Source organism: Panthera pardus, unplaced genomic scaffold (assembly GCF_024362965.1).
Source record: "Panthera pardus isolate Hobbes unplaced genomic scaffold, ASM2436296v1 HiC_scaffold_5, whole genome shotgun sequence".
Classification (NCBI taxonomy): domain Eukaryota; kingdom Metazoa; phylum Chordata; class Mammalia; order Carnivora; family Felidae; genus Panthera; species Panthera pardus.
The window spans coordinates 3,002,081-3,020,976 of record NW_026526980.1 but is presented as its reverse complement, the minus strand read 5'-3'; the positions used below and the strand labels follow the sequence as shown (position 1 = coordinate 3,020,976).

Here is an 18,896-nt window from a genome sequence, read left to right as displayed (position 1 = left end):
CGACCCCCACCCTGGGCGGCCGTCGGCCCCAAATGTGAGCAGCAGGCGGCTCTGCACCCGCTGCCGCCAGCCGGCCGGGTGCCGCCTACCTGTCGCGGGGCGGTCAGGGTCCCGTCCACGTCGAAGAGGCATAGCGCCGGGCCAGACGCCGCCATGTCCCCCGTTTCCAGCCGCACTTGATGAGACTCGTTGGCAACCAGGAACTCGGCCCGGAACTTCCGGGCTCGGCCCCCGTGCCACAGGGCACGCCGGGAGAAGGAGGATCCATTCCCACGTGTCTGGGACTAGAGTCAGTTGGTCTTTAGGAACCACAAATCCCAGAATGCAATGCGTCCACACGCCGACCTCCTACGGCCGAGCAGGCGCTCTTAGAGGTTCCGGGGGCGGGGGGAATCACTTCCGGCGGCAGGTATCCGCGCGATGGTAAGGAGGCGGGTGAGGGGAAGTACGGGAGGTGAAGCGCCTTGGGGGTCGTGGTCAAGGTTAGGCAGGCAGGCGGATTTCTGGGGTTCTGATTTGGAGGATCCGCGGGAGGGAGCTCCGGCGTGGGTTAAGGCTTGCTGTGCCGCGCCTTTCTACGCCCGGGCCACGTGGGCCGACAGGGCACTCTCCGATCATCACAAACCTGGGGTCCATTGAATGCATTTGAGAGCTTTGAAACCATGATCTCTTGTGGTATGTTGTGAACCCCCATTGTGAAAGGGGAAGAAACCGAGGCCCAGAGAAGTGAAGTAACTTACACAAGGAGCTACAGCTAGTGACTGGCCCCCAAGTCCAAAGCATCTGTCGCTGCCCTACTCAGGGTGTAGAACGGCGCACCTAATAAAAACCTTGTGCTGTGGGTTGGCGCCTCCCATCCCCGCCTGCTCTGGTCTTCCCCCTCCCCCAAACAGGGCTAAGAAATCAGCGGTTCCCTTCAGCACCGAAGATGGTGCTTTAACCTGACAGAATAAGTATCGCAGAGATTTGTTACCCATTTGGACATTTGTTGTTTGGCTTCCTGCTGGGGAAAACGTTCATATAGCCTTACGTCTTCAGTGCCTAGCCCAGAGTTGGTCGTCCCTAGATACGTGCTGAATGAATGGAGGCTGTGTCGCCTTTCTTGTACCTCTTTGAACTCCCTGAAGGAAATAGGACCAGTTTGGGGGTCAGACTCTGCCACACTCACCGGGTGTGTGTCTTTGGGTATGTTTCTAGCCTTCTCTGGGTTTAGTTTTCTCCGTGGTAAAGTACAGTTGACCCTTGAACAATGCGGGTTTGAACTGTGTGGGCCCACTTCTTCGCAGATTTAAAAAAATATATATGTTGTGAAGTTTTTTTTGGAGATTTGCTCCAATTTGAGAAAACCAGCAGATGAACTGCATAGCCTAGGAATACTGGAAAAAAAAAAAAAAGATGTATCACGAATGCATAAAATATATGTAGATGCTAGTTTATCATTTACTTCCATGAAGTATAATACACAAGTTTGTTACAAAAAGGTTTATCAAAATGTACAGACTGTACATGGCATCATTCATAGTTGAGAGAAATGGAAACAAAGATGCACTATTAAATAACTCCATAAAATTAACTGCAGTACATACTCTACGACTGTAAGAATATCATAGCCACCTCCTCTTGCTGTGGTGATCTCAAGTGTTGTGATTTCCAAGCTTAAAACTGTGTGTTGCTAATCCTCTCTGCGAGATCAGTTCGTCACTCGTAAATTTCAAATGGCTGTAAAAAGTGATCCCGTGGTTCTTGCATATTTTTCATCATGTTTAGTGCAATACTGTAAACCTTGAATAACACCACGGGACCCATACGAAACACCACTGGTGATTCTGGAAGCGCTCCCAAGAGGCAGAGAAAGGTCACGACATTACAAGAAAAAGTCGAATTGCTTGACATGTACCGTAGATTAAGGTCTGCGGCTGCAGTGGCCCGTCATTTCAAGATGAATGAATCCAGCGTAACGACCATTGTAAAAAAGGAAAAGGAAATCCGTGAGGCTGTGGCGGCAGCTACGCCAGCAGGCGCGAGCACATTGCACTTTCTGCGAGACAGCTTTTTATCTCGTATTGAAAATGCAGCTTTTACGTGGGTGCAGGATCGCTATAGGAAAGGCATACCTATAGACTCTAACACGATTCGAGAAAAAGCAAAGTCATTGTATGACCACTTACAGCAAAAGGAAGGTGAAGGATCCAAGGCTGGAGAATTTAGTGCCAGCAAAGGATGGTTTGATAATTTCAGAAAGAGGTTTGGCTTAAAAAATGTCAAGATAGCAGGGGAAGCAGCTTCCCCCGCCCAAGAGGCAGTAGATGAGTTGCCACCTCAGGCGCCCAGAGTCACCACACCAGAGGAGTTAACAGAGGGTGAGTCGGCGGAGGCGAGAGCTTCCGGACCGGTGCCGGATGAAGATGCGCGAGAAGCGGCGCCAGAAAACAAGTTGACGTTAGACAACCTGGCAGAAGGGTTTCGATTATTCAGGACGGCTTTTGACTTCTTTCACAACATGGACCCTTCTGTGATACGGGCACTGAGACTAAAGCAAGTGGTGGAAGAAGGGCTGGTACCCTATAGAAACATTTTCAGAGAGATGAAAAGGCAGAGAAGTCAAACGGAAGTTACAAGGTGTGTCCGTGAAGTTACACCGGGTGTGCCTGCCCCTCTTGCCTCCTCTTCCACCTCCTCTAGCTCTGCCTCCGCCTCCCCCGAGACGGCCAGACCAGCCTGTCCTCTGCCTCGCCCGCAGCCTGCTCAGCATAAAGATGACGAGGACAAAGACCCCTTCCACGTAATGAATACTAAATAGTCGTCATGCCGTACGGTTAAACTGACCTGTTGTGTGTGTGTGTGTGCGCGCGCGAGTGTCTCCGTGTGAAAATCTGGTAACTGTACGGCAGGAACTGTGTAGGACTGCATCATCGCCTGGGTATTCATTGGGTAGGACGTCATATGCAAGATTCGCCCGCAAGTGGATGGCCTGTCCTTAGAGGCATGAGGTGGGTGATAATTTAATATAAAATTAATGATGTGTCTTATTGTTTTGTCACGTTGCTCTCAAAGAGTTACGTTGGGGTCCAGTATGCCCCCCTCTCCTAACTGGAGAGACGGCATATCAGTCTATCGTCACAGCTAAGTGGTTTTTTAAAAAACAGTGTTTCCGGTAGTGTGTATTATGAATCCAACTGGGACACGGTAGGCCACGAAAACTTTCTAACCATTCATTCCTTAGTGTATAGGCGAGGCCCCTGTGAAACAGCCGTATGGTTACACAGGGTTACACTAGGCCACCATCAAAGGATCCTACTAGTGCGTCTTTGTTATCAGTCCTTGAATCATCCTACTTATAAATAAATAGGCATCTCCCTTATTATCTTTCTATTTTTGTGTCTAGTGTTGGCAGGTAACAAAACACCTGTTGATGTTTCGTATCCTGTAAGGCAGTTATGATTTATGTACTGACAGACGATTCATCTTGTGAACAGCGTAAACTGAATGGTCTGGATAATACAGTACAGCTCCGTCAATGTGTTTTCTCTTACGGTTTTCGTAATCTCGTTCTTTTTTCTAGCTGACTTTGCTGTAAGGATACGGCGTATGATACATGCAATATACAAAATATGTGTTAATCGACTTATTGGTTTAGGTCCTGGTCAGCCGTAGGCTATTAGTAGTTAGGTTTTTGAGGAGTCAAAAGCTACATGTGGATTTTTGACTGCATGGGGGTGGCCGTCCCTCACGCCTCCATTGTTCAAGGGTCAACCGCAGGGAGCGCCTGTCTTGCACCGCTTGTATGAAGATCACGTGAGTTAAAGCATCTGGCTTTCTCTGTCCCTCCGTCTCTGGCAGTAAAGGCAACCTCGCAGGGTTGGCGGGAGCTTGTGGGTGAGATGCTCTGCAAACGTTCGTCGCGTGATCAGCACGGCTGAGTTCCCTGAGAGCAGTGGTCTCCTTTCTCCCTTCCAGGCTGCCCTCCTCCGCGCTGTGCTTCGGCGGCCCGGCCCGGCCCTGTGGAGAAGGCCTGTCTGCGGGCTGTGGTGCCGCACAGTCACCGGCCGGGATCCGGGGAGGTGGGTGGGGAGCGGATGCCCCACCCTGAAGGAGAAAGCGGCAGGCGCGGAGACAGAGAACTTCCAGATGGTCTACCGGTTTGACGCCATCAGAGCCTTCGGGTACTTGTCTCGGCTGAAGGTGGCACAGACGGCCCTCACGGTGCTGGCACTCCCGCCTGGCTGCTACTGGTACTCGCAGGGCTTCGTGACGCTCGGCTCCCTGTGTGTCGCGGGCGGGGTGGCTGGCTTTGCCCTGGCCATGCTCTGCTGGATGAGCTATTTCTTCCGGAGGCTGGTGGGCATCCTGTATGTGAACGAGGCGGGCACTGTGCTGCGGGTGGCGCACCTGACCTTCTGGGGCCGGCGGCAGGACACGGACTGCCCCGTGGCCGACGTGATCCCCATGACGGAAACCAAGGACCGGGCCCAGGAGCTGTTTGTGCGTATCCAGCAGTACAGTGGGAAGGAGACCTTCTACCTCACCCTTCGCTATGGACGCATCGTGGACAGAGAGCGTTTCGCGCAGGTGTTTGGGACGCTGGACTCCCTCAAGTGAATTGGGAGCTGGGTCTCCAGCAGGAAGGCCGAGGATGAAACAGGGGATCGGGCACCTGAAGACTTCGGCAGGGCCTCTGGGCACCCGTCTTTTGGGATGCACAGAGTCCTAAGACAGAAGCTAGTGATCGCGTTTTGGAAAGAGGCCCTTGGTACCAATCCATACTGCATTTGTGTGACATTTAGTCAGATAACGGCCAGAAGTTCACAGCTGGTTCTCGGAGGAAGCTGTGTCCGGTTCACTCAGGCAGGGCAGTGCTGCGAAATCGGAAGTCAGGGAGGTGAGGCAGAGCAAGCTCAGGACGTGGCTTGAGCAGACGCGGGTGCTGTCAGTTCTCGACTGCCTGTCCTGGAGTCCCCGTGTCTCTCAACCCTGGTTTTCACATCTGAGAAAGGGAAAAATCCTGTCTCCTGGCATGGGTGTGAAAATAAACGGTAAATGTCAAGGTCAGTACAAAGGTGACGTGTGCCGAAAAGCTTCCAGGCAGTCAGTAGGGCTTACCCGAGGCCTGTGCCGCCCCCATTGGGGCCTCAGCAGCAGGAAAGGACGGGAAGAAGCCCAGGTAGAGGCGGGTCGTGTGACCGCGGCCGAGGGTGCTGGCCAGGCGAGCGCAGCATCCCTTTGCCAAGGTTGTGGCCTGGGGCCCTCCTGTCCGAAGGCTCTGGTGGATAAAACCAGGCGAGCTGTGTTCTGGTGCGTTCTTTTATAAGCTAAAGCTAGTTGTGTGCACGATTAGTGGTTAGTAATAGATGTTTGTTTCACAGTCTGTAGCAAAATAAAGAGGAAGGAAGAGGTGATCGTCAACAGTTCCACCACTCAGAAGTCAGTGACTAGATGCTTTATTGTGGGGACTTCCAGTCTTTTATTGTGTTAAAACACACATCATGTAAATGTATTCCTTCAGCCATTTTTGAATGTACACTTCAGTGGTATTAAGGGCGCCTACAACGTTGTGCAGCCATCACATCTGCTCATTTCCAGAACATTTTCATCATCCCAAGGAGAAACTCTGTACCCATTAAACGGTCATTTCCCATCTCCCCCTCCCTCCGGCCTTGTAACCAGTCATCTGCTTTCTGTTTCCGTGGATTTGCTTTTTCTGGACATTCCACGTAAACGGAATCGCCCACTGTGGTTTTGTGTCTGGCTTCTTTCACCTGGCATGATGTTTCCAACGTGCATCCATGCTGTAGCCTGTGTGAGAGCCTCATTGCTTTTCGTGGCTGGATAACCACAGTGTAGACCACAGTTTGCTTATCTGTCTGTTGATGGACATTTTGATAGTTTCCACCTTTTGGCTGTTGGGAACAGTGCTGCTGTCAGATTTGGCGCACAAGTCCCTGCTGTCGCTTCTTTTGGGGCTCCTGGATGCCGACAGGCGGACAGGCGGAAATATTGGATCTTACGGTGACTGTGTGCAAGTTTTTGAGGAACCGCCGAACTTTCCCACAGCCGCCATGTCCTTTTTTACCCGTCTCAGCCATGCACGAGGGTTCTGGCTTCTCCACATCCTCCTGATGGGCAGGAGGTGGTATCTTACCGTGCTTTCAGGCTTTTTAAAAACATAGATGTTATCCTGTACCTGGAATTGGTTTTTTTTTTTTGCTTCATGTAACATAGCTATCTTACTTGTAAACACATTAAGAATATTCTGTCACAAGAAAAAAAATACCTCATTACTATGTGAGATGCCTGATGTTAACTGACCTTGTCATAATCATTTTGCAATATATATGTGCATAAATCATTATGTTGTATATCCTAAGCTGATACGATGTTATATGTCAATTCTATCTCAGTAAAACTGGGGAAAGTTATTTATTTTTGGAGAGAGAGACCAAGTGTGAGTGGGTAACGGGAGAGAGGGCGGGAGACAAAGAATCTGAAGCAGGCTCTGGGCTCTGAGCTGTCAGCATAGAGCCTGACACGGGGCTCAGACTCACAGACTGCGAGATCATGACCCGAGCCAAAGTCAGGTGCTTAACTGACTGAGCCACCCAGGAGCCCCAAATCCTCCTTAAAAAAAATTTTTTTTAATTTGTGTATTTATTTTTTTTAATATTTTTAAATCTTTATTTTGAGAGAGAGAGAGCACGAGAGAGTGCACAAGCGAGCAGGGGAAGGGCAGAAAGAGGTGGACAGAGGATCTGAAGTGAGCTCCGTGCCTACAGCAGACAGCCTGATGTGGGGCTTGGACTCACAAGCCATGAGATCGTGACCTGAGCTGACGTCAGATGCTTAACCGATTGAACCACCTAGGTGTCCTTTATTTTTTTGAAGTCGACTCCACACCCATCGTGGGGCTCGAACTCCCCAAGATCAAGAGTCGCACGCTCTACTGACTGAGCCAGCCAGGCGCCCCTCATTCAAATCATACTCTTTATGCAAAAACAAATTCAGAAATTGCAAAATATTCCACCGAGTGGATGTGGTTGGTCCTTCACTTTTTATTTTCTTTTTAAAATTTATTTACTTAGTGTGAGCAAGGGAGGAGCAGAGAGGGAGGGAAAGAGAGAATCCCAAGCAGGCTCTGCACTGTCACCGCAGAGCCCATCGTGGGGCTCGATTTCATGAACCATGAGCTCATGACCTGGAGCCAAAATCAAAAGCCTGATGCTCAACCCACTGAGCCACCCAGGTGCCCTGAAAACAGCACTGTTTAATTTGTGTTCAGTTTTAGTTAAAGATGCAAATGAAAGGTGGTAGGATCATGGATTTGAATTCTCTCTTAAATGCCAGCTGGTGTGAATTCATTCCTGTGGTTGGAGACTGAAGTCTGGGGAGTGTGTGGTTGTGTCCCTCAGATGTTTGGGGACACTGGGCACCCACTGCCTGGGCATATCTATGGTTTTCCCAGACACAACGGCTCTGCACACAGGAGAACCCCCACTGAGCAGTGACCCAGAGCCTGGGCGTCCCCGGGGCCTCTTTCTTCAAGGTAAATGGCATGTGGTTCCATTGACTTGTTTTATGCGACTTTATTTAAACAACTTCTTTTTAATGTTTACTTATTTTTGACAGAGAGAGACCGAGCATGAGCGGGGGGAGGGGCAGAGAGGGAGACACAAAATCCGAAGCAGGCTCCAGGCTCTGAGCTGGCAGCACAGAGCCCGACGCGGGGCTCGAACTCACAGACTGTGAGATCGTGACCTGAGGTGAAGGTGGATGTTTAACCCCAGACACCCCAATGCTGACTCTATTTTAAAACTACAACCAGAAGCTGACCACCTCTCACCCTGTCCACCTCCTGCCATTCTGATCCACACCGCCCTCGTATGTTCCCTGGGTTGTTGCAGCCTGCTGCTTCTATTATCCTTACCCATCTAGAGCCTGTTCTCACAGCAGCCAGTGATAATAAACAAACAAACAAACCACGGCATTGCAGTAAAAACTGAAGTGCTCACCGTGGCCTACAAGGTCTAACGTGGTCTGGGTCCACCCCTGTCCCCAGCTGTGTCTTATCCACAGCTCTGTCTTCAACCACTGCCAGTCATATCCAGTTTGCTGTCCCTTCAGTAATCAAGGATGCTCCAGCCTCAGGGTCTTTGCGTTGGCAGTTCCCTCTGTCTGGAAACCTTTCTCCCCAATGTCTGTATAGAGCACTCTTGGGCATGTGTGCTCTCTCCCCCCCTCCCTCCCTCCCCTCCCCTCCCCTCCCCTCCCCTCTTTCTCTGTATAACAGGTATTCTTTATGCTCAAGAAGTTGTTAGTGAAGATTCACTTGTATAGAGAAGAGTCAGTTACATAGCAATTACATGTAGCTCTTGGTTTCCTTCCATACTGTTCCCTCACCCGCTTACCAGCTCCTTCAAAGACTGTGAACCCCTTTCCCCAAAGACAGTCTTTGCCTATAAAATGTCTCAGGCGGTATTAACGATTTGACTTTGACCTCATTAAAGATAAGAATTAACTCAAATAGTCCCTGGTGTCGGTCTAGTTCTAAGCTATTAACCTGAGTGAACGTCACCCCCAGAGATTTTAGTTATGTCAGGGGTGGGTCCCCAGAATCTGTATTTTTGACAGTCTCGAAGCCAATTCTGAAATGCAGCCAGGCTGGAATTTTAGTCTATTTCAGTCTATTTCTGAAACAGACTCTAGTAGACAGAAAACACCAGAGTAACTCCTGCCTCTGTGGACTCTGTGTTCCCTGGCCAATTTTTCCCCCCCTTAAAGAATACATTCTCAGCTCTGGTTCCGTGTGCAGAATCACCTGGGGAGCTTTTTAAAAATATTGCTGCCCAGGCCCACGACCAGCCGTTGCCATTGTCCGGGCGATTCTTACCTGTAGCCTGGGTTGCCAGTCACTGCTCCGTAGTATCACCACCCTGGGAGGTGAAAACCCCGTCCTCACCAGCCCACCAGCTGTGGCATGAGAGAGCCTCCATTGCGATGTGTGTCTGCTCACACGGTACCAGCAGAGGGCACACACAGCAAAGGCATCATGCATGCGTTCATTTCCGAGCCGGAATCGCGATCTCCACCTGACCGCGGCGGGACTTCAGCAGCACCACGAGGGCGGTCCCTGGGAGCCGCCCAGACTCCCCGGGTCAACACCAGCAAAACTAGCAAAACCTGTGCTGAGTCCCTAAGGACGGATTCCGGTAGATGCTGGGGAGTTTGAATCTTTATGCTTCCCAGGTAATTCCAAAGCACCCTGACTTTTGAGAATCCCTGCGTGGGATTTACCCTTCCCAAAAGCCGTGCAGCAGATGAGAAAGCAGTGTCTCGGAAAATGCAAGTGGTCTTCAGATTCAGGTGATGGATATATGGGTGATTCCCCCACTTTGACAACAAATCCAAAATAATAATCTAATAGAAATACCCAAGGAGACATACGAAGATGTTCACTGAGTGTTCCTAATAGCAAAACAAACAGCAATGACAAAACTGGAAATAAACATTTTTAAAAGAAATTTTTAAGGTTTATTTATTTTTGAGAGAGAGACAGAATGTGAGCAGGGGAGGAGCAGAGAGAGAGAGGGAGACACAGAATCCAAAGCAGGCTCCAGGCTCTGAGCTGTCAGCACAGAGCCTGATGTGGGGCTCATACCTATAAACCGTGAGATCATGACCTGAGCCAAAGTCGGAAGCTTAACCGACTGAGCCACCCAGGTGCCCCTAAACAGTTTTCATTAGTAGGCGACACAGTTAAATAAATGTCGGTAGAGCCTTACTATGGAATATTGCATGGCCCTTAAAAAGAATGAGCTTGAACAGTATCTGCTGATGTGGAAAGGTAACCATGGCAACTGCGATCAGTAGAGAAAGCAAGTCACAGAACCAATAGAGTTTTGTGTGGTCTTGTGTTTGTAAAAACCCCCATACACTGCAAGTTCACAGTGGTTACCTCTGGGGAGAGGGTGAAGTGTGTGTGTGTGGGGGGGGGGTGGAATGGAGGGAAGATACCCATCTTCAACGTTACAACCTTCCAATACTATTTTTAAGTATTCATGATGAACATCTTGTCTGTCTTAACAAGTGAAAAATGCTGTAAAAAGCTCGAGATCTCTCAAGTCAGCTTTTTAGGTGAATCCACCGTGAATTCCCATGCTGGCCTTGGAAGCTGGGCTGACATTAGGAATCATTCCGTTGTGGAGAGCATCGGTGACATGGCTATGCCTGTCCCTTCTAGAGTGGTTTTCCTGCCTGTCCGCTGAGACCCGCCTGCACGCCCTGGGCTGTGTAGAATTTAACTGCAGGGAATGGCGTGGTCTGTGCTATGTCCATTTTTGTACAGTACTTGCTGTGGACTGAACATGTATATCTACCCCCCACCCCTGAAAACTCCTGTGTTGGAACCGTAACCCCCAATGTGATGGTGTTTGGGGTGGAGCCTTTGGGAGGTGATTAGGGTCCCCTTCGTGTGATCAGGGCCTGTACGAATAAAGAGGCTCTGTGTGTGTGTGTGTGTGTGTGTGTGTGCGCGCGTGCCCCAAGGAAGGCCATATGAGGACATAACAAGGGGCCTCACCAACCAATCATGGCCTTGCAGCCTCTAGAACTGTGAGAAATCTGTGTTTAATGTTTAAGCTGCCCAGTCTATGGTTGTTGGGGAGGTCATCAAGAAGGCATGACTGCCAGTTGACCCTCAGGCTGGCCCTGGGCAATCGGAGGCTCCCCACCCCTTCCCCTGTCCTTGGAATGTAGGTTCTACTTGGCTTCTCTGTTTCCGGAAGCTGCCCAAGGACACAGTCTTGAAACAGTGATGTGGGGTTGAGGCCATCTGCACGGTAGACATGCCTGAACCCAGTTAAGGCCTCCACATAAACTCAGATTCTGGCAGGTGGGTGTGGAGGCCTTATCTTGCAGCCGCCCAAGACAAGCCTTGTAAGTTAAGGCCCCTCGTGAGTTAAGTCCTCTTGCAGGTATTAGTGAGTCCTGCCGCCTGCCCACTGGAGCGGCCTCCTCTCTCTCCAGCCTCTCTCTGCCTTCCCTGTATGGGAGCCAGTCTCAGTTTGCACCCAGGGAGCTCGCGAGTGGGTTGTAGGCCAGCAGTGGTATTCGTATTCTGTCATAGCCCCCTGGGCAGACTGAGACATGGTCCCCCAGACCGCGGGGAGGTCAGCTCTAGCTGGGGACATCTGCGGTGTGCACAGCTGGGAGCTGGTGTCCTACCTGCACTGGTGATCAAAGATGAGACTTCCATGTTACAGGGCCGCATATCTACCATTCAGCGACCATGTTGAATGCACTCCCCAGAGCCGATGTGGGGGACTTAGCCGCTTGTGGGGGTGGGGGCAGCCGGGGGAAAACTGCCCAGATGGCCAGGGCTGGGGGCTTTCGTTTCACTGCTGCTCTGTGACTTCAGGACTTGTGAGTCCCCAAATGGAAAGTAACAGGGTCCCTTTGAGTCCCAGGCAGAGTCCAACTTTTATGGCTTTGTTTTGCTCCCGTGGCATTCAACTGTAAAATCCTGTCCGATTAATCAGGCAGGGCCATGTTTTACCAACTCTGGAGACAAAACATCCATTTTACTGATTAACAGTTGAGATACACTCCGAGACTCCGAGACTCCGTGGGGCTTGTATCTGCATTGGGAAGTACGTTTACTGCTGTGAGCAGGAACTGGAAGGTTGACAGAAATGTATCATTGTGTGGAATCATGGGAGGCACTATGCCCTGCCACGTTGTGGCTGTGGCCAGAGAAGTTCTCCGTGTGCCTTGGGTTCTTCATCGGGGAAGCAGTGGCAATAAAAGTACCCACCTAAGGGGGTTGGGACGATGGACTTAGTACCTGGAATCCACCTAAAATAGCGCTTGGTCCAGGGAAGCATTTGATACGTGCTAGGCTAGCAGGATAGCATTACAGAGGAGGCTCAGAGGGGTGATGGGCCACCCAGCTAGAAAGTAGCAGAGTCGGGTCATTCCACTGCCTCCCCAGCATGGAAGGAGAACAGAAAATAGGAAGCAGTGCCTGGCTTTATTTATAGTTTTGAGAGAGAGAGAGAGAGAGCGAGCAGGGGAGAGGGGCAGAGCGAGAGGGAGAGAGAGGAAGATTCTCAAGCAGGTTCCATGCCCAGTGCAGAGCCTGACACGGAGCTCCATCCCACGACCCTGGGATCGTGACCTGAGCCAAAATCAAGAGTCAGACACTCAACCAGCTGAGCCACCCAGGTGCCCCACAGTGACCATTCGTAACGAGGAGTATTTGAGGTTTCGGTGCCTTCCAATCACCCACCGGCTCTAAGAAGGTATGCTAAGAGCTCACACTGATGTTGACCAGTTCAGATGGGCCTTCCAAGTCTGGCGGCCAGGCTGGCTGTGAGAAAGGTCCTGGGGTGGCGGACAGCCCCTGCCCTCACCCGATCCAAAGCTGGCTGTGCGCGCATACACACGCATCTGTTGATACGCTAGTGTGCCATAATTCCTACGTCTGGGTTTCAAATCCTAGCTCCCGAGCTGAATGGTTGGGGCGGGTTCCCCCAACCTCTCTGAGCTTGTTTCCTCATCTTACAAGTAAGCACACAACGGGCTCCTGGGTGGCTCAGTTAGATGTCGACTTCAGCTCAGGTCATGATCTCACGATTCATGGGTTTGAGCCCCGCGTCGGGCTCTGTGCTGGCAGCTCAGAGCCTGGAGCCCGCTTCGGATTCTGTGGCTCCCTCTCTCTCTGCCCCTCCCCCACTCACACTCTCAAAAATAAACATTAAAAAAAAAAGTAGGCACAGCTCATAGGTTTGTCATGAAAATTATAAAGCACCTGCAGCCTATGCTTGCACATAGGAGATGGTCAACAAACGATAATTGTTACTGTATGTGATTATTTAAAATTTTTCTTTAATGTTTATTTTTGAGAGACAGACATGAAGCACGAGCGGGGAGGGGGAGGGGCAGAGAAACAGGGAGACACAGAATCCGAAGCAGGCTCCAGGCTCCGAGCTGTCAGCACAGAGCCCGATGCGGGGCTCGAACCCACGAACCACAAGATCATGACCTGAGCTGAAGTCGGACGCTCGACCGACTGAGCCACCCAGGTGCCCCGTTTATATGTGATTTATTTATTTTTTTTAACGTTTATTTTTGAGACAGAGAGAGACAGAGCATGAACGGGGGAGGGGCAGAGAGAGAGGGAGACACAGAATCGGAAGCAGGCTCTAGGCTCTGAGCTATCAGCCCAGAGCCTGACGCGGGGCTCGAACTCACGGACCGCAAGATTGTGACCTGAGCTGAAGTCGGACGCTTAACCGACTGAGCCACCCAGGCGCCCCAATATGTGATTATTTTTAAAATACGTTTTGTTTTGTTTAAAAAAATTTTTTTAAAGTTTATTTATTTGAGAGCAAGCGAGCAGAGGAAGGGCAGAGAGAGGGAGAGAGAGAGAATCCCAGGGTCAGCACAGAGCCCAACGTAGAGCTCAAACTCAAACTGTGAGATCGTGACCTGAGCCGAAACCAAGAGTCGGACACTAAACTGAGCCACCACCCAGGCGCCCCTAAACAATACATGTAATAGTAAACCTTGCCTTCGACGATAATCTTATAGACGCGTTGAGTGTCCACGGTGGAAGGAACCTGGGAAACCATGCAATCCAAACCATGCATTTTGCAGGTGAGAAAAGTCAGAGCCACACCGGGGTCACTGACAGCTGGGAGCAGGAGCCCACGGTCCCTGTCCAGGTTGGGTCCTGGACACTCCTGACTGGTGTGTCGGTCTCTCCGTCCCTCATGTCCTCGGCATGTTGGATTTCCCCCCTGCTCCGAACCTGCACCTCTTGCACCCCTGCGTGGAAATCCCCTGCCTCGCAGTGTGGCCCCAAAGCCCCTCTGGGGCCCAGTCCTGCCTGTTTGGTCTCTGACTCTTGTGGTCTTTCTCTGATCCACACCCTGGGATGCCTGCCCTCACCCTGCCTTTGTGTCCGGGGTCTGGAATGCCCTCCATCCTGCCTCCGAGTCACTGGTGCAGTTCCTGCTTGACCCTGAAGATGAAACTCAGGGACCAACTTCCACCCCAGCTCGGGGCCCGCCCTTTGTTAATGTGCAGCGTCCAGGGTCTACCCGTGTCGCTGTGACCTCTGCCCCACCAAAGATGAGCTGAGCGTAAGGACCACGCCTTGTCCATCCCTGTGCCCCCGTCACATGGTAAGTCCTTGATGAAGCCTGGTGAAAATAGTGGCCTCACAGTATGTCCTAAGTACAGGCAGACTTGGGCAGGTAGAGTATAACCCCCCAAGACCTCCCTAAGAGGTACAGAGTAGGTGCTTAATGTGTGCTTGTCAAACAATTATTTAACAAAACTGTTTCCAAACCCAAAAAGGACACATTCACTCTGTTTCCATTATAAATTTTTTTTTTTTTAAATTTAAGAATACCGATTAACACAGGAAACATTTAATTTCACGGAATTGTGCGTATGGTCATCAGTTACACTGTGACGTGTTAACTTCTTTATCATTTATTCGCACTGTCAACAGAATGCCGTAAACAAGATTTGAATGCATTAGTGGGCGGTGCTCCCTAGCTATGCTTCTCTACCATGAGCTGGTATATGTATACATTTATATATATATGTATAGAGATAGGTATAGATATATAGATGTTTTAATGTGCACAATTTTGCATGGTTACTGTCAGTAAAAATTATAAAAAAACATTTACAATAAAAGTGAGGATGTGCTAAGACTTGCTATTACAGGACCTTGCTTTCTGTAAAAGACTTCCTAGAGATAGTTACTAAAGTCTACAGCACTGATGGGAGATGGGTTCGTTCCCAGACCGTCGGCCACAGAAGCGCTCCGCGGGCCCAGCCCTGGACAGCAACCTGTCGGCCGGGCTCCCCGTTGTTACCCCCCTCTCCACAGTTTCTACCATCTTGAGCCCTGCCGAGAGTCCTCTGCTTTGAAGTCCTTCCAGCTCTACCCCCACCCTGAAAAGAAGATGCCTCAGGAACTCCGACTATGCCCTGAGCCAACAAGAACGTGTTGATAAATGGCTTAAAAAGTTTCACGAGAAGTAACTTCCCTTGGTAAGGAGGGAGTAAGTCTGGACATGACTTCCCAGATAAAACGATTTCATTCCTCTATGACTGCCCCGTGGGAGAGAACAAAATGTCTACGGCCACTCTCTCCACCAAAGAGAGCCCAGTTTCTGGTCGTGCCCTGGCTCGGAAACCTTTGGGACCCCAGGAACCTTACTGAATGTTTGCACCCAACGTTAAAGTCCTCCAGAGAAAGCGTCCTTGTGCCAATACATGAATTATGGTTTGGTTTGCATCTGGCTTGTTAAATAAGGCCTTGAATCTTGGGATATTGCCTTGGGATATTGAGAATCTGGATCCCCAGCGAAAGGTGCGAGACTGTGGGCTGAGGTGCCTTTGAAAGTGTGTTCCCTTTCCTGTGACACTCTTCCTTGCCTTGTCTGCTTGGAGAACTCTTGCTTGTTCTGCAAAACCCTGCTCAAAGGTCACTTGCCCCCTGAAAACCCCCGCCCCTGACGGACACTCCCTCTGATTTCCTGACGTTCCCGTACATTCCTCTCTGCACAGCACTTGCCCCTCTGCTTTGACTACTGACTTAAGAGTCTGTTGTCCCCGATGACATGTGAATCCCTCGAGAGGAGGGACCATGTTGTATTTCCCCTCTGTATTCCTGGGGCTTTGCACTGGGCCTGGGGCAGAGCAGGTACATAAGGACAGTCCCATGAAGGAGTGACCGGTTAAAGGGACGAGTGAACAGACGAGTGGCATCCAGCAGAGAGAGGAGCAGACACCTCCATTTTGCTGGCAGAGCAGATAGCCTGACACACGACAGAAAACCAAAAAAACAACCGCTTTGAGGTCTTTGGATGATTAGTTATTGAAAGAACAAAGTGCCGAACTGGGAACCTTGATATGCCCCTGTCCCGAGCCAGCCGGCCAGGCAGCAGGGGGTGGGCCGGGAGGACAGCCAGGCTTCCCGAGTCTGCACGGCTGCAGGACAGCCAGATGCTCTTTTTAGGGGCATCTGAAGTCCAACGAGTCCCAAGAATGCCTGGCCTCCAGAAGAGGCCCCTGAGCCTCAGCCACAGGCCGACTAAGCATTCCAGTATCCTCCGCCTGGAAATCTACATGCCCTTTCATGTCAGGAACAGCTGTCCTCTGGAGTGCCCAGTATGAGGATGCCACCTTGAACCAGCGGGCAATCTGGTTTCTGGGGGAGTTTTGGCACCCAGTGTTCTCGGTGCTTCTTGAGGAAGACACCTAGCTCAGCAACTGACTGCCTGTGATGGAGTCCGGCAAGGGCCGCGCACAAGTGGAGCAGGAGTGGGTGAGGAGAAGCTAGAGAGCCCCCCGGGCGAGGGGTCCACAGGTCAGACCCCAGATGCCCCGGGGAGACAGGAGGACGTGGCTCTGCCGCTCCTGGGAGACCGGCTTGTGCTTCTGACCTTCCGGCTCCTGTGTGTCCCCTTGGATGCTCGGGCTGCAGTCCCGTCCCCTCTCCCCCGCCACCGACGTCTGGGTTCACATTTAACAGAGGGAACAGAGTGTGGGGAACAGAGGGTTGGTGAGTAAGAAGTGCCAGTAATGGCACAGAGATTCTCCAAGGCAACAGCCCGTCAAGGACAGAATTCACAATTTAGAGGGTCCCCAGATGCACCGAGCAGGGTGGCCCCAGTCGTACGTAAGGAGGCCACAGGACCCCTTCCCAGACCACAGCTCAATCCTAATGTCCTTGCTCTCCTGCCCCCGTACGATCTGTCCCGTCCGTCAATGAACTGTGCACGGCACCTGCTCAGAGCTCCAGGGCTGGGTGGGAGGGGAGAGCATGTCTGCCAGGGCGAGGGGTGTCAGCATCCTCGGTCACAGAATATGGCACTTGAGAGGGACCGGAGCCCAAAAGTCCCGCGAGCAGCTGTCATTCCCTTGCCTGGCTTCCAAAGAAACGGTTGGGGTTGAGGTGGGCAGATATATGGCCAGAACCCTCATGGCCCTGCCTGAGACTATGTCCAGGGCTCAAGCAGAATTTCTGGGCTTACACCAATGTACATCATTGGCTCTGCAGGGAGGAGAATCAAAGCCAGCCCCTCCCGCCCGTCCCCCCACCCCCCAAGCCACCACAGACATCCCCTCCCTGCAAAGAACCCTACAGGTCACGCATTCGCCTCTGATCCTTTAAGTGAAAACATGAATTAGGCAAACTAATCAATTTGACAACTGTTGAGATCGGGGCTTTCTCAGAGCGCAGGGGAGATGGCTCCTTTACTTGAAGCCTGCTAAGATGTCACTGAAGATGTTGAGGAACAGGTGTGCGTGGTGATCCCTGAAGACCAGAGTGGGGCGGAATCGGATGGATTTGTCCCCGCAGCCTCCCAGCACCACGCCTGAAAGCGGACGAAGGAGGGAGGTCAGCCGCCTGGGCTCAGAGCCGCACACGGGGCACCTCCCGTCCGTCCATCTGTCCTTGCCTCCCTCCTTCCCTCCCACCTCCAACACCTGCTCTGCTGCCCCTGGGCGAGGCCCACTGAGACCTAAGTCCCGAGGCAAAGCCCCTGCCTTCCAGGAGCTCGTGGAGGAGCCAGGACGGAAAGCGGCAAACAGGTAAACGCAGAAGTGCAGGCGGGCAGCTCGTGCGAGGGGCAGACTGTCACCCGAGAGGGACGGACCTGCTGATCTCAAAGCGCCCTGGTCAAGGTCTCGTGGCGCCTCTGAAACTCCGTTTCTCACGGGGAACAGGAGGCGAGTTACCCCTGCCCCTCTGGGATCCCGACACGGAGCAGAGTGCCTGCCACACATCCGCCCTCTGACCTCCCCGCCTGGAAGCCCCTCCTCACGCCCCTCCTCACGCTCCTTTCCAGAGGCTTCCGCACCTCTGTCGGCTCCACCCTGCCTCCTGTAATTGCGCCCATCCCTTCCTCTGCCCACATGCCCCTCCCCACCTTCAGCTGGCCAACCCTGCTCACGCGGCTACACTTAAGGTAAAACGCCTCCTCCTCAAGGATGCCTCCCCTGATTTCCTCCTCCCGACACCTCCCCCAGCTATTCCATCCTTAGCCCCTTTTCCTGCTTCCTAGGGTGCACAACTGCAACCGATGGTTTATGAAAACTGTCTTCCATGCCCCCTTCTTGCTAGATCGGGAGCTCCATGAAGGCAAGGCCCCGACGGTCTAGTTCACGACCACGATTCTCTCCTGTGTCACTGCAACTCACCTTCTCAGTGCGTATCTACCGAGTGAATAAGTGCATAAAGAAATCCTGCTGCCCACATTCTCTTTTGAGAAAGAACACTCAGACGCTGTCCAGTCCCCCTGCCGCCCCCTGCCCCACAGCGCCCGTCCCAGGTGACGGGGGACGGGGTGGGGAGGACCCTGATGGAGCTCAGCTTCCACTCCTGGTGGACTTACCTTTGTTTCTGGCCATTGAAACGAGTTTATTCCGTATGGACTCATCGGGAGTGTCGAAGGAGCAAAAAGTGCCTCGTCCTCTCACCCTGCTGATGAACTGGGGGTACCGGGCCTGCAGCGGGGAGACAGGCCGGCGTCAGAGCCCGGCACCCATGCAGCAGCTGGGAGCTTCCTCAAATGTCCCCCTGGGTCTGGCCTTCCGGCCTTTGCAGGACCAGCCAGGACGGCTGCGGTGTCACGGGCTCGGGCCCTGGAGACCTCCAGTCCTGGGTTCAAAACCCACTCTGCCTCTTTCTCCTTGGACACCTGTGGGCCAGTCACATAAGTGGCCTGAGCCTCAGTTTCCTCTTCTGCAAACTGAAAGATGTAAATGCTACTGCCCCCAGTGGGCCACAGTGGGAATTTAGTGAGACAAGATTCCTGCATCAAGTGCTGGGCCTGGTACTCGGCAGGTGCTTGGGAGACACCGGCCATCTTTACTTT

At 51.9% G+C, this 18,896-nt stretch overlaps 3 protein-coding genes across 11 annotated transcripts in view; 1 reads left to right on the top strand and 2 right to left on the bottom strand.

The window, feature by feature from the left end:
- PMM2 (phosphomannomutase 2) overlaps positions 1-230 on the bottom strand; it is a 30,505-nt gene extending 30,275 nt beyond the window's left edge. Inside the window, exon 1 of one of the 2 annotated variants that reach the window (XM_019468545.2) lies at positions 90-230. In XM_019468545.2, the coding sequence (XP_019324090.1) occupies positions 90-155 (66 nt within the window). In that variant the 5' untranslated portion in view covers positions 156-230. The remainder of the gene's footprint in view (positions 1-89) is intronic. The other variant, XM_019468544.2, reaches the window with a different exon arrangement.
- A 31-nt stretch (positions 231-261) lies between these two features.
- Positions 262-15,307, top strand: TMEM186 (transmembrane protein 186). Of its 6 annotated transcripts, none has more exons than XR_008419341.1 (3): positions 309-423; positions 2,683-2,990; positions 13,582-15,307. XR_008419341.1 is itself a non-coding variant. In XM_019468546.2 (2 exons), exons 1-2 carry the CDS (start codon positions 421-423, stop codon positions 4,597-4,599), a joined length of 645 nt encoding a protein of 214 aa, XP_019324091.2. In that variant the 5' UTR covers positions 312-420; the 3' UTR covers positions 4,600-8,515. The 6 variants fall into 6 exon arrangements, 1 of the variants encoding a protein (XP_019324091.2); XR_008419338.1 differs by having other exon boundaries at positions 322-423; positions 1,768-2,990; XR_008419339.1 differs by lacking the exon at positions 309-423 and having other exon boundaries at positions 957-2,990; positions 13,582-13,647; positions 14,051-15,307.
- Positions 15,308-17,169: 1,862 nt separating this feature from the next.
- Positions 17,170-18,896, bottom strand: part of ABAT (4-aminobutyrate aminotransferase) — an 86,941-nt gene continuing 85,214 nt past the window's right edge. For all 3 annotated transcript variants that reach the window (XM_053894417.1, XM_053894419.1, XM_053894418.1), the window contains exons 15-16: positions 18,414-18,525; positions 17,170-17,393 (exon numbers count right to left, since the gene is read on the bottom strand). In XM_053894417.1, the coding sequence (XP_053750392.1) occupies positions 17,272-17,393; positions 18,414-18,525 (234 nt within the window). In that variant the 3' untranslated portion in view covers positions 17,170-17,271. The remainder of the gene's footprint in view (positions 17,394-18,413; positions 18,526-18,896) is intronic.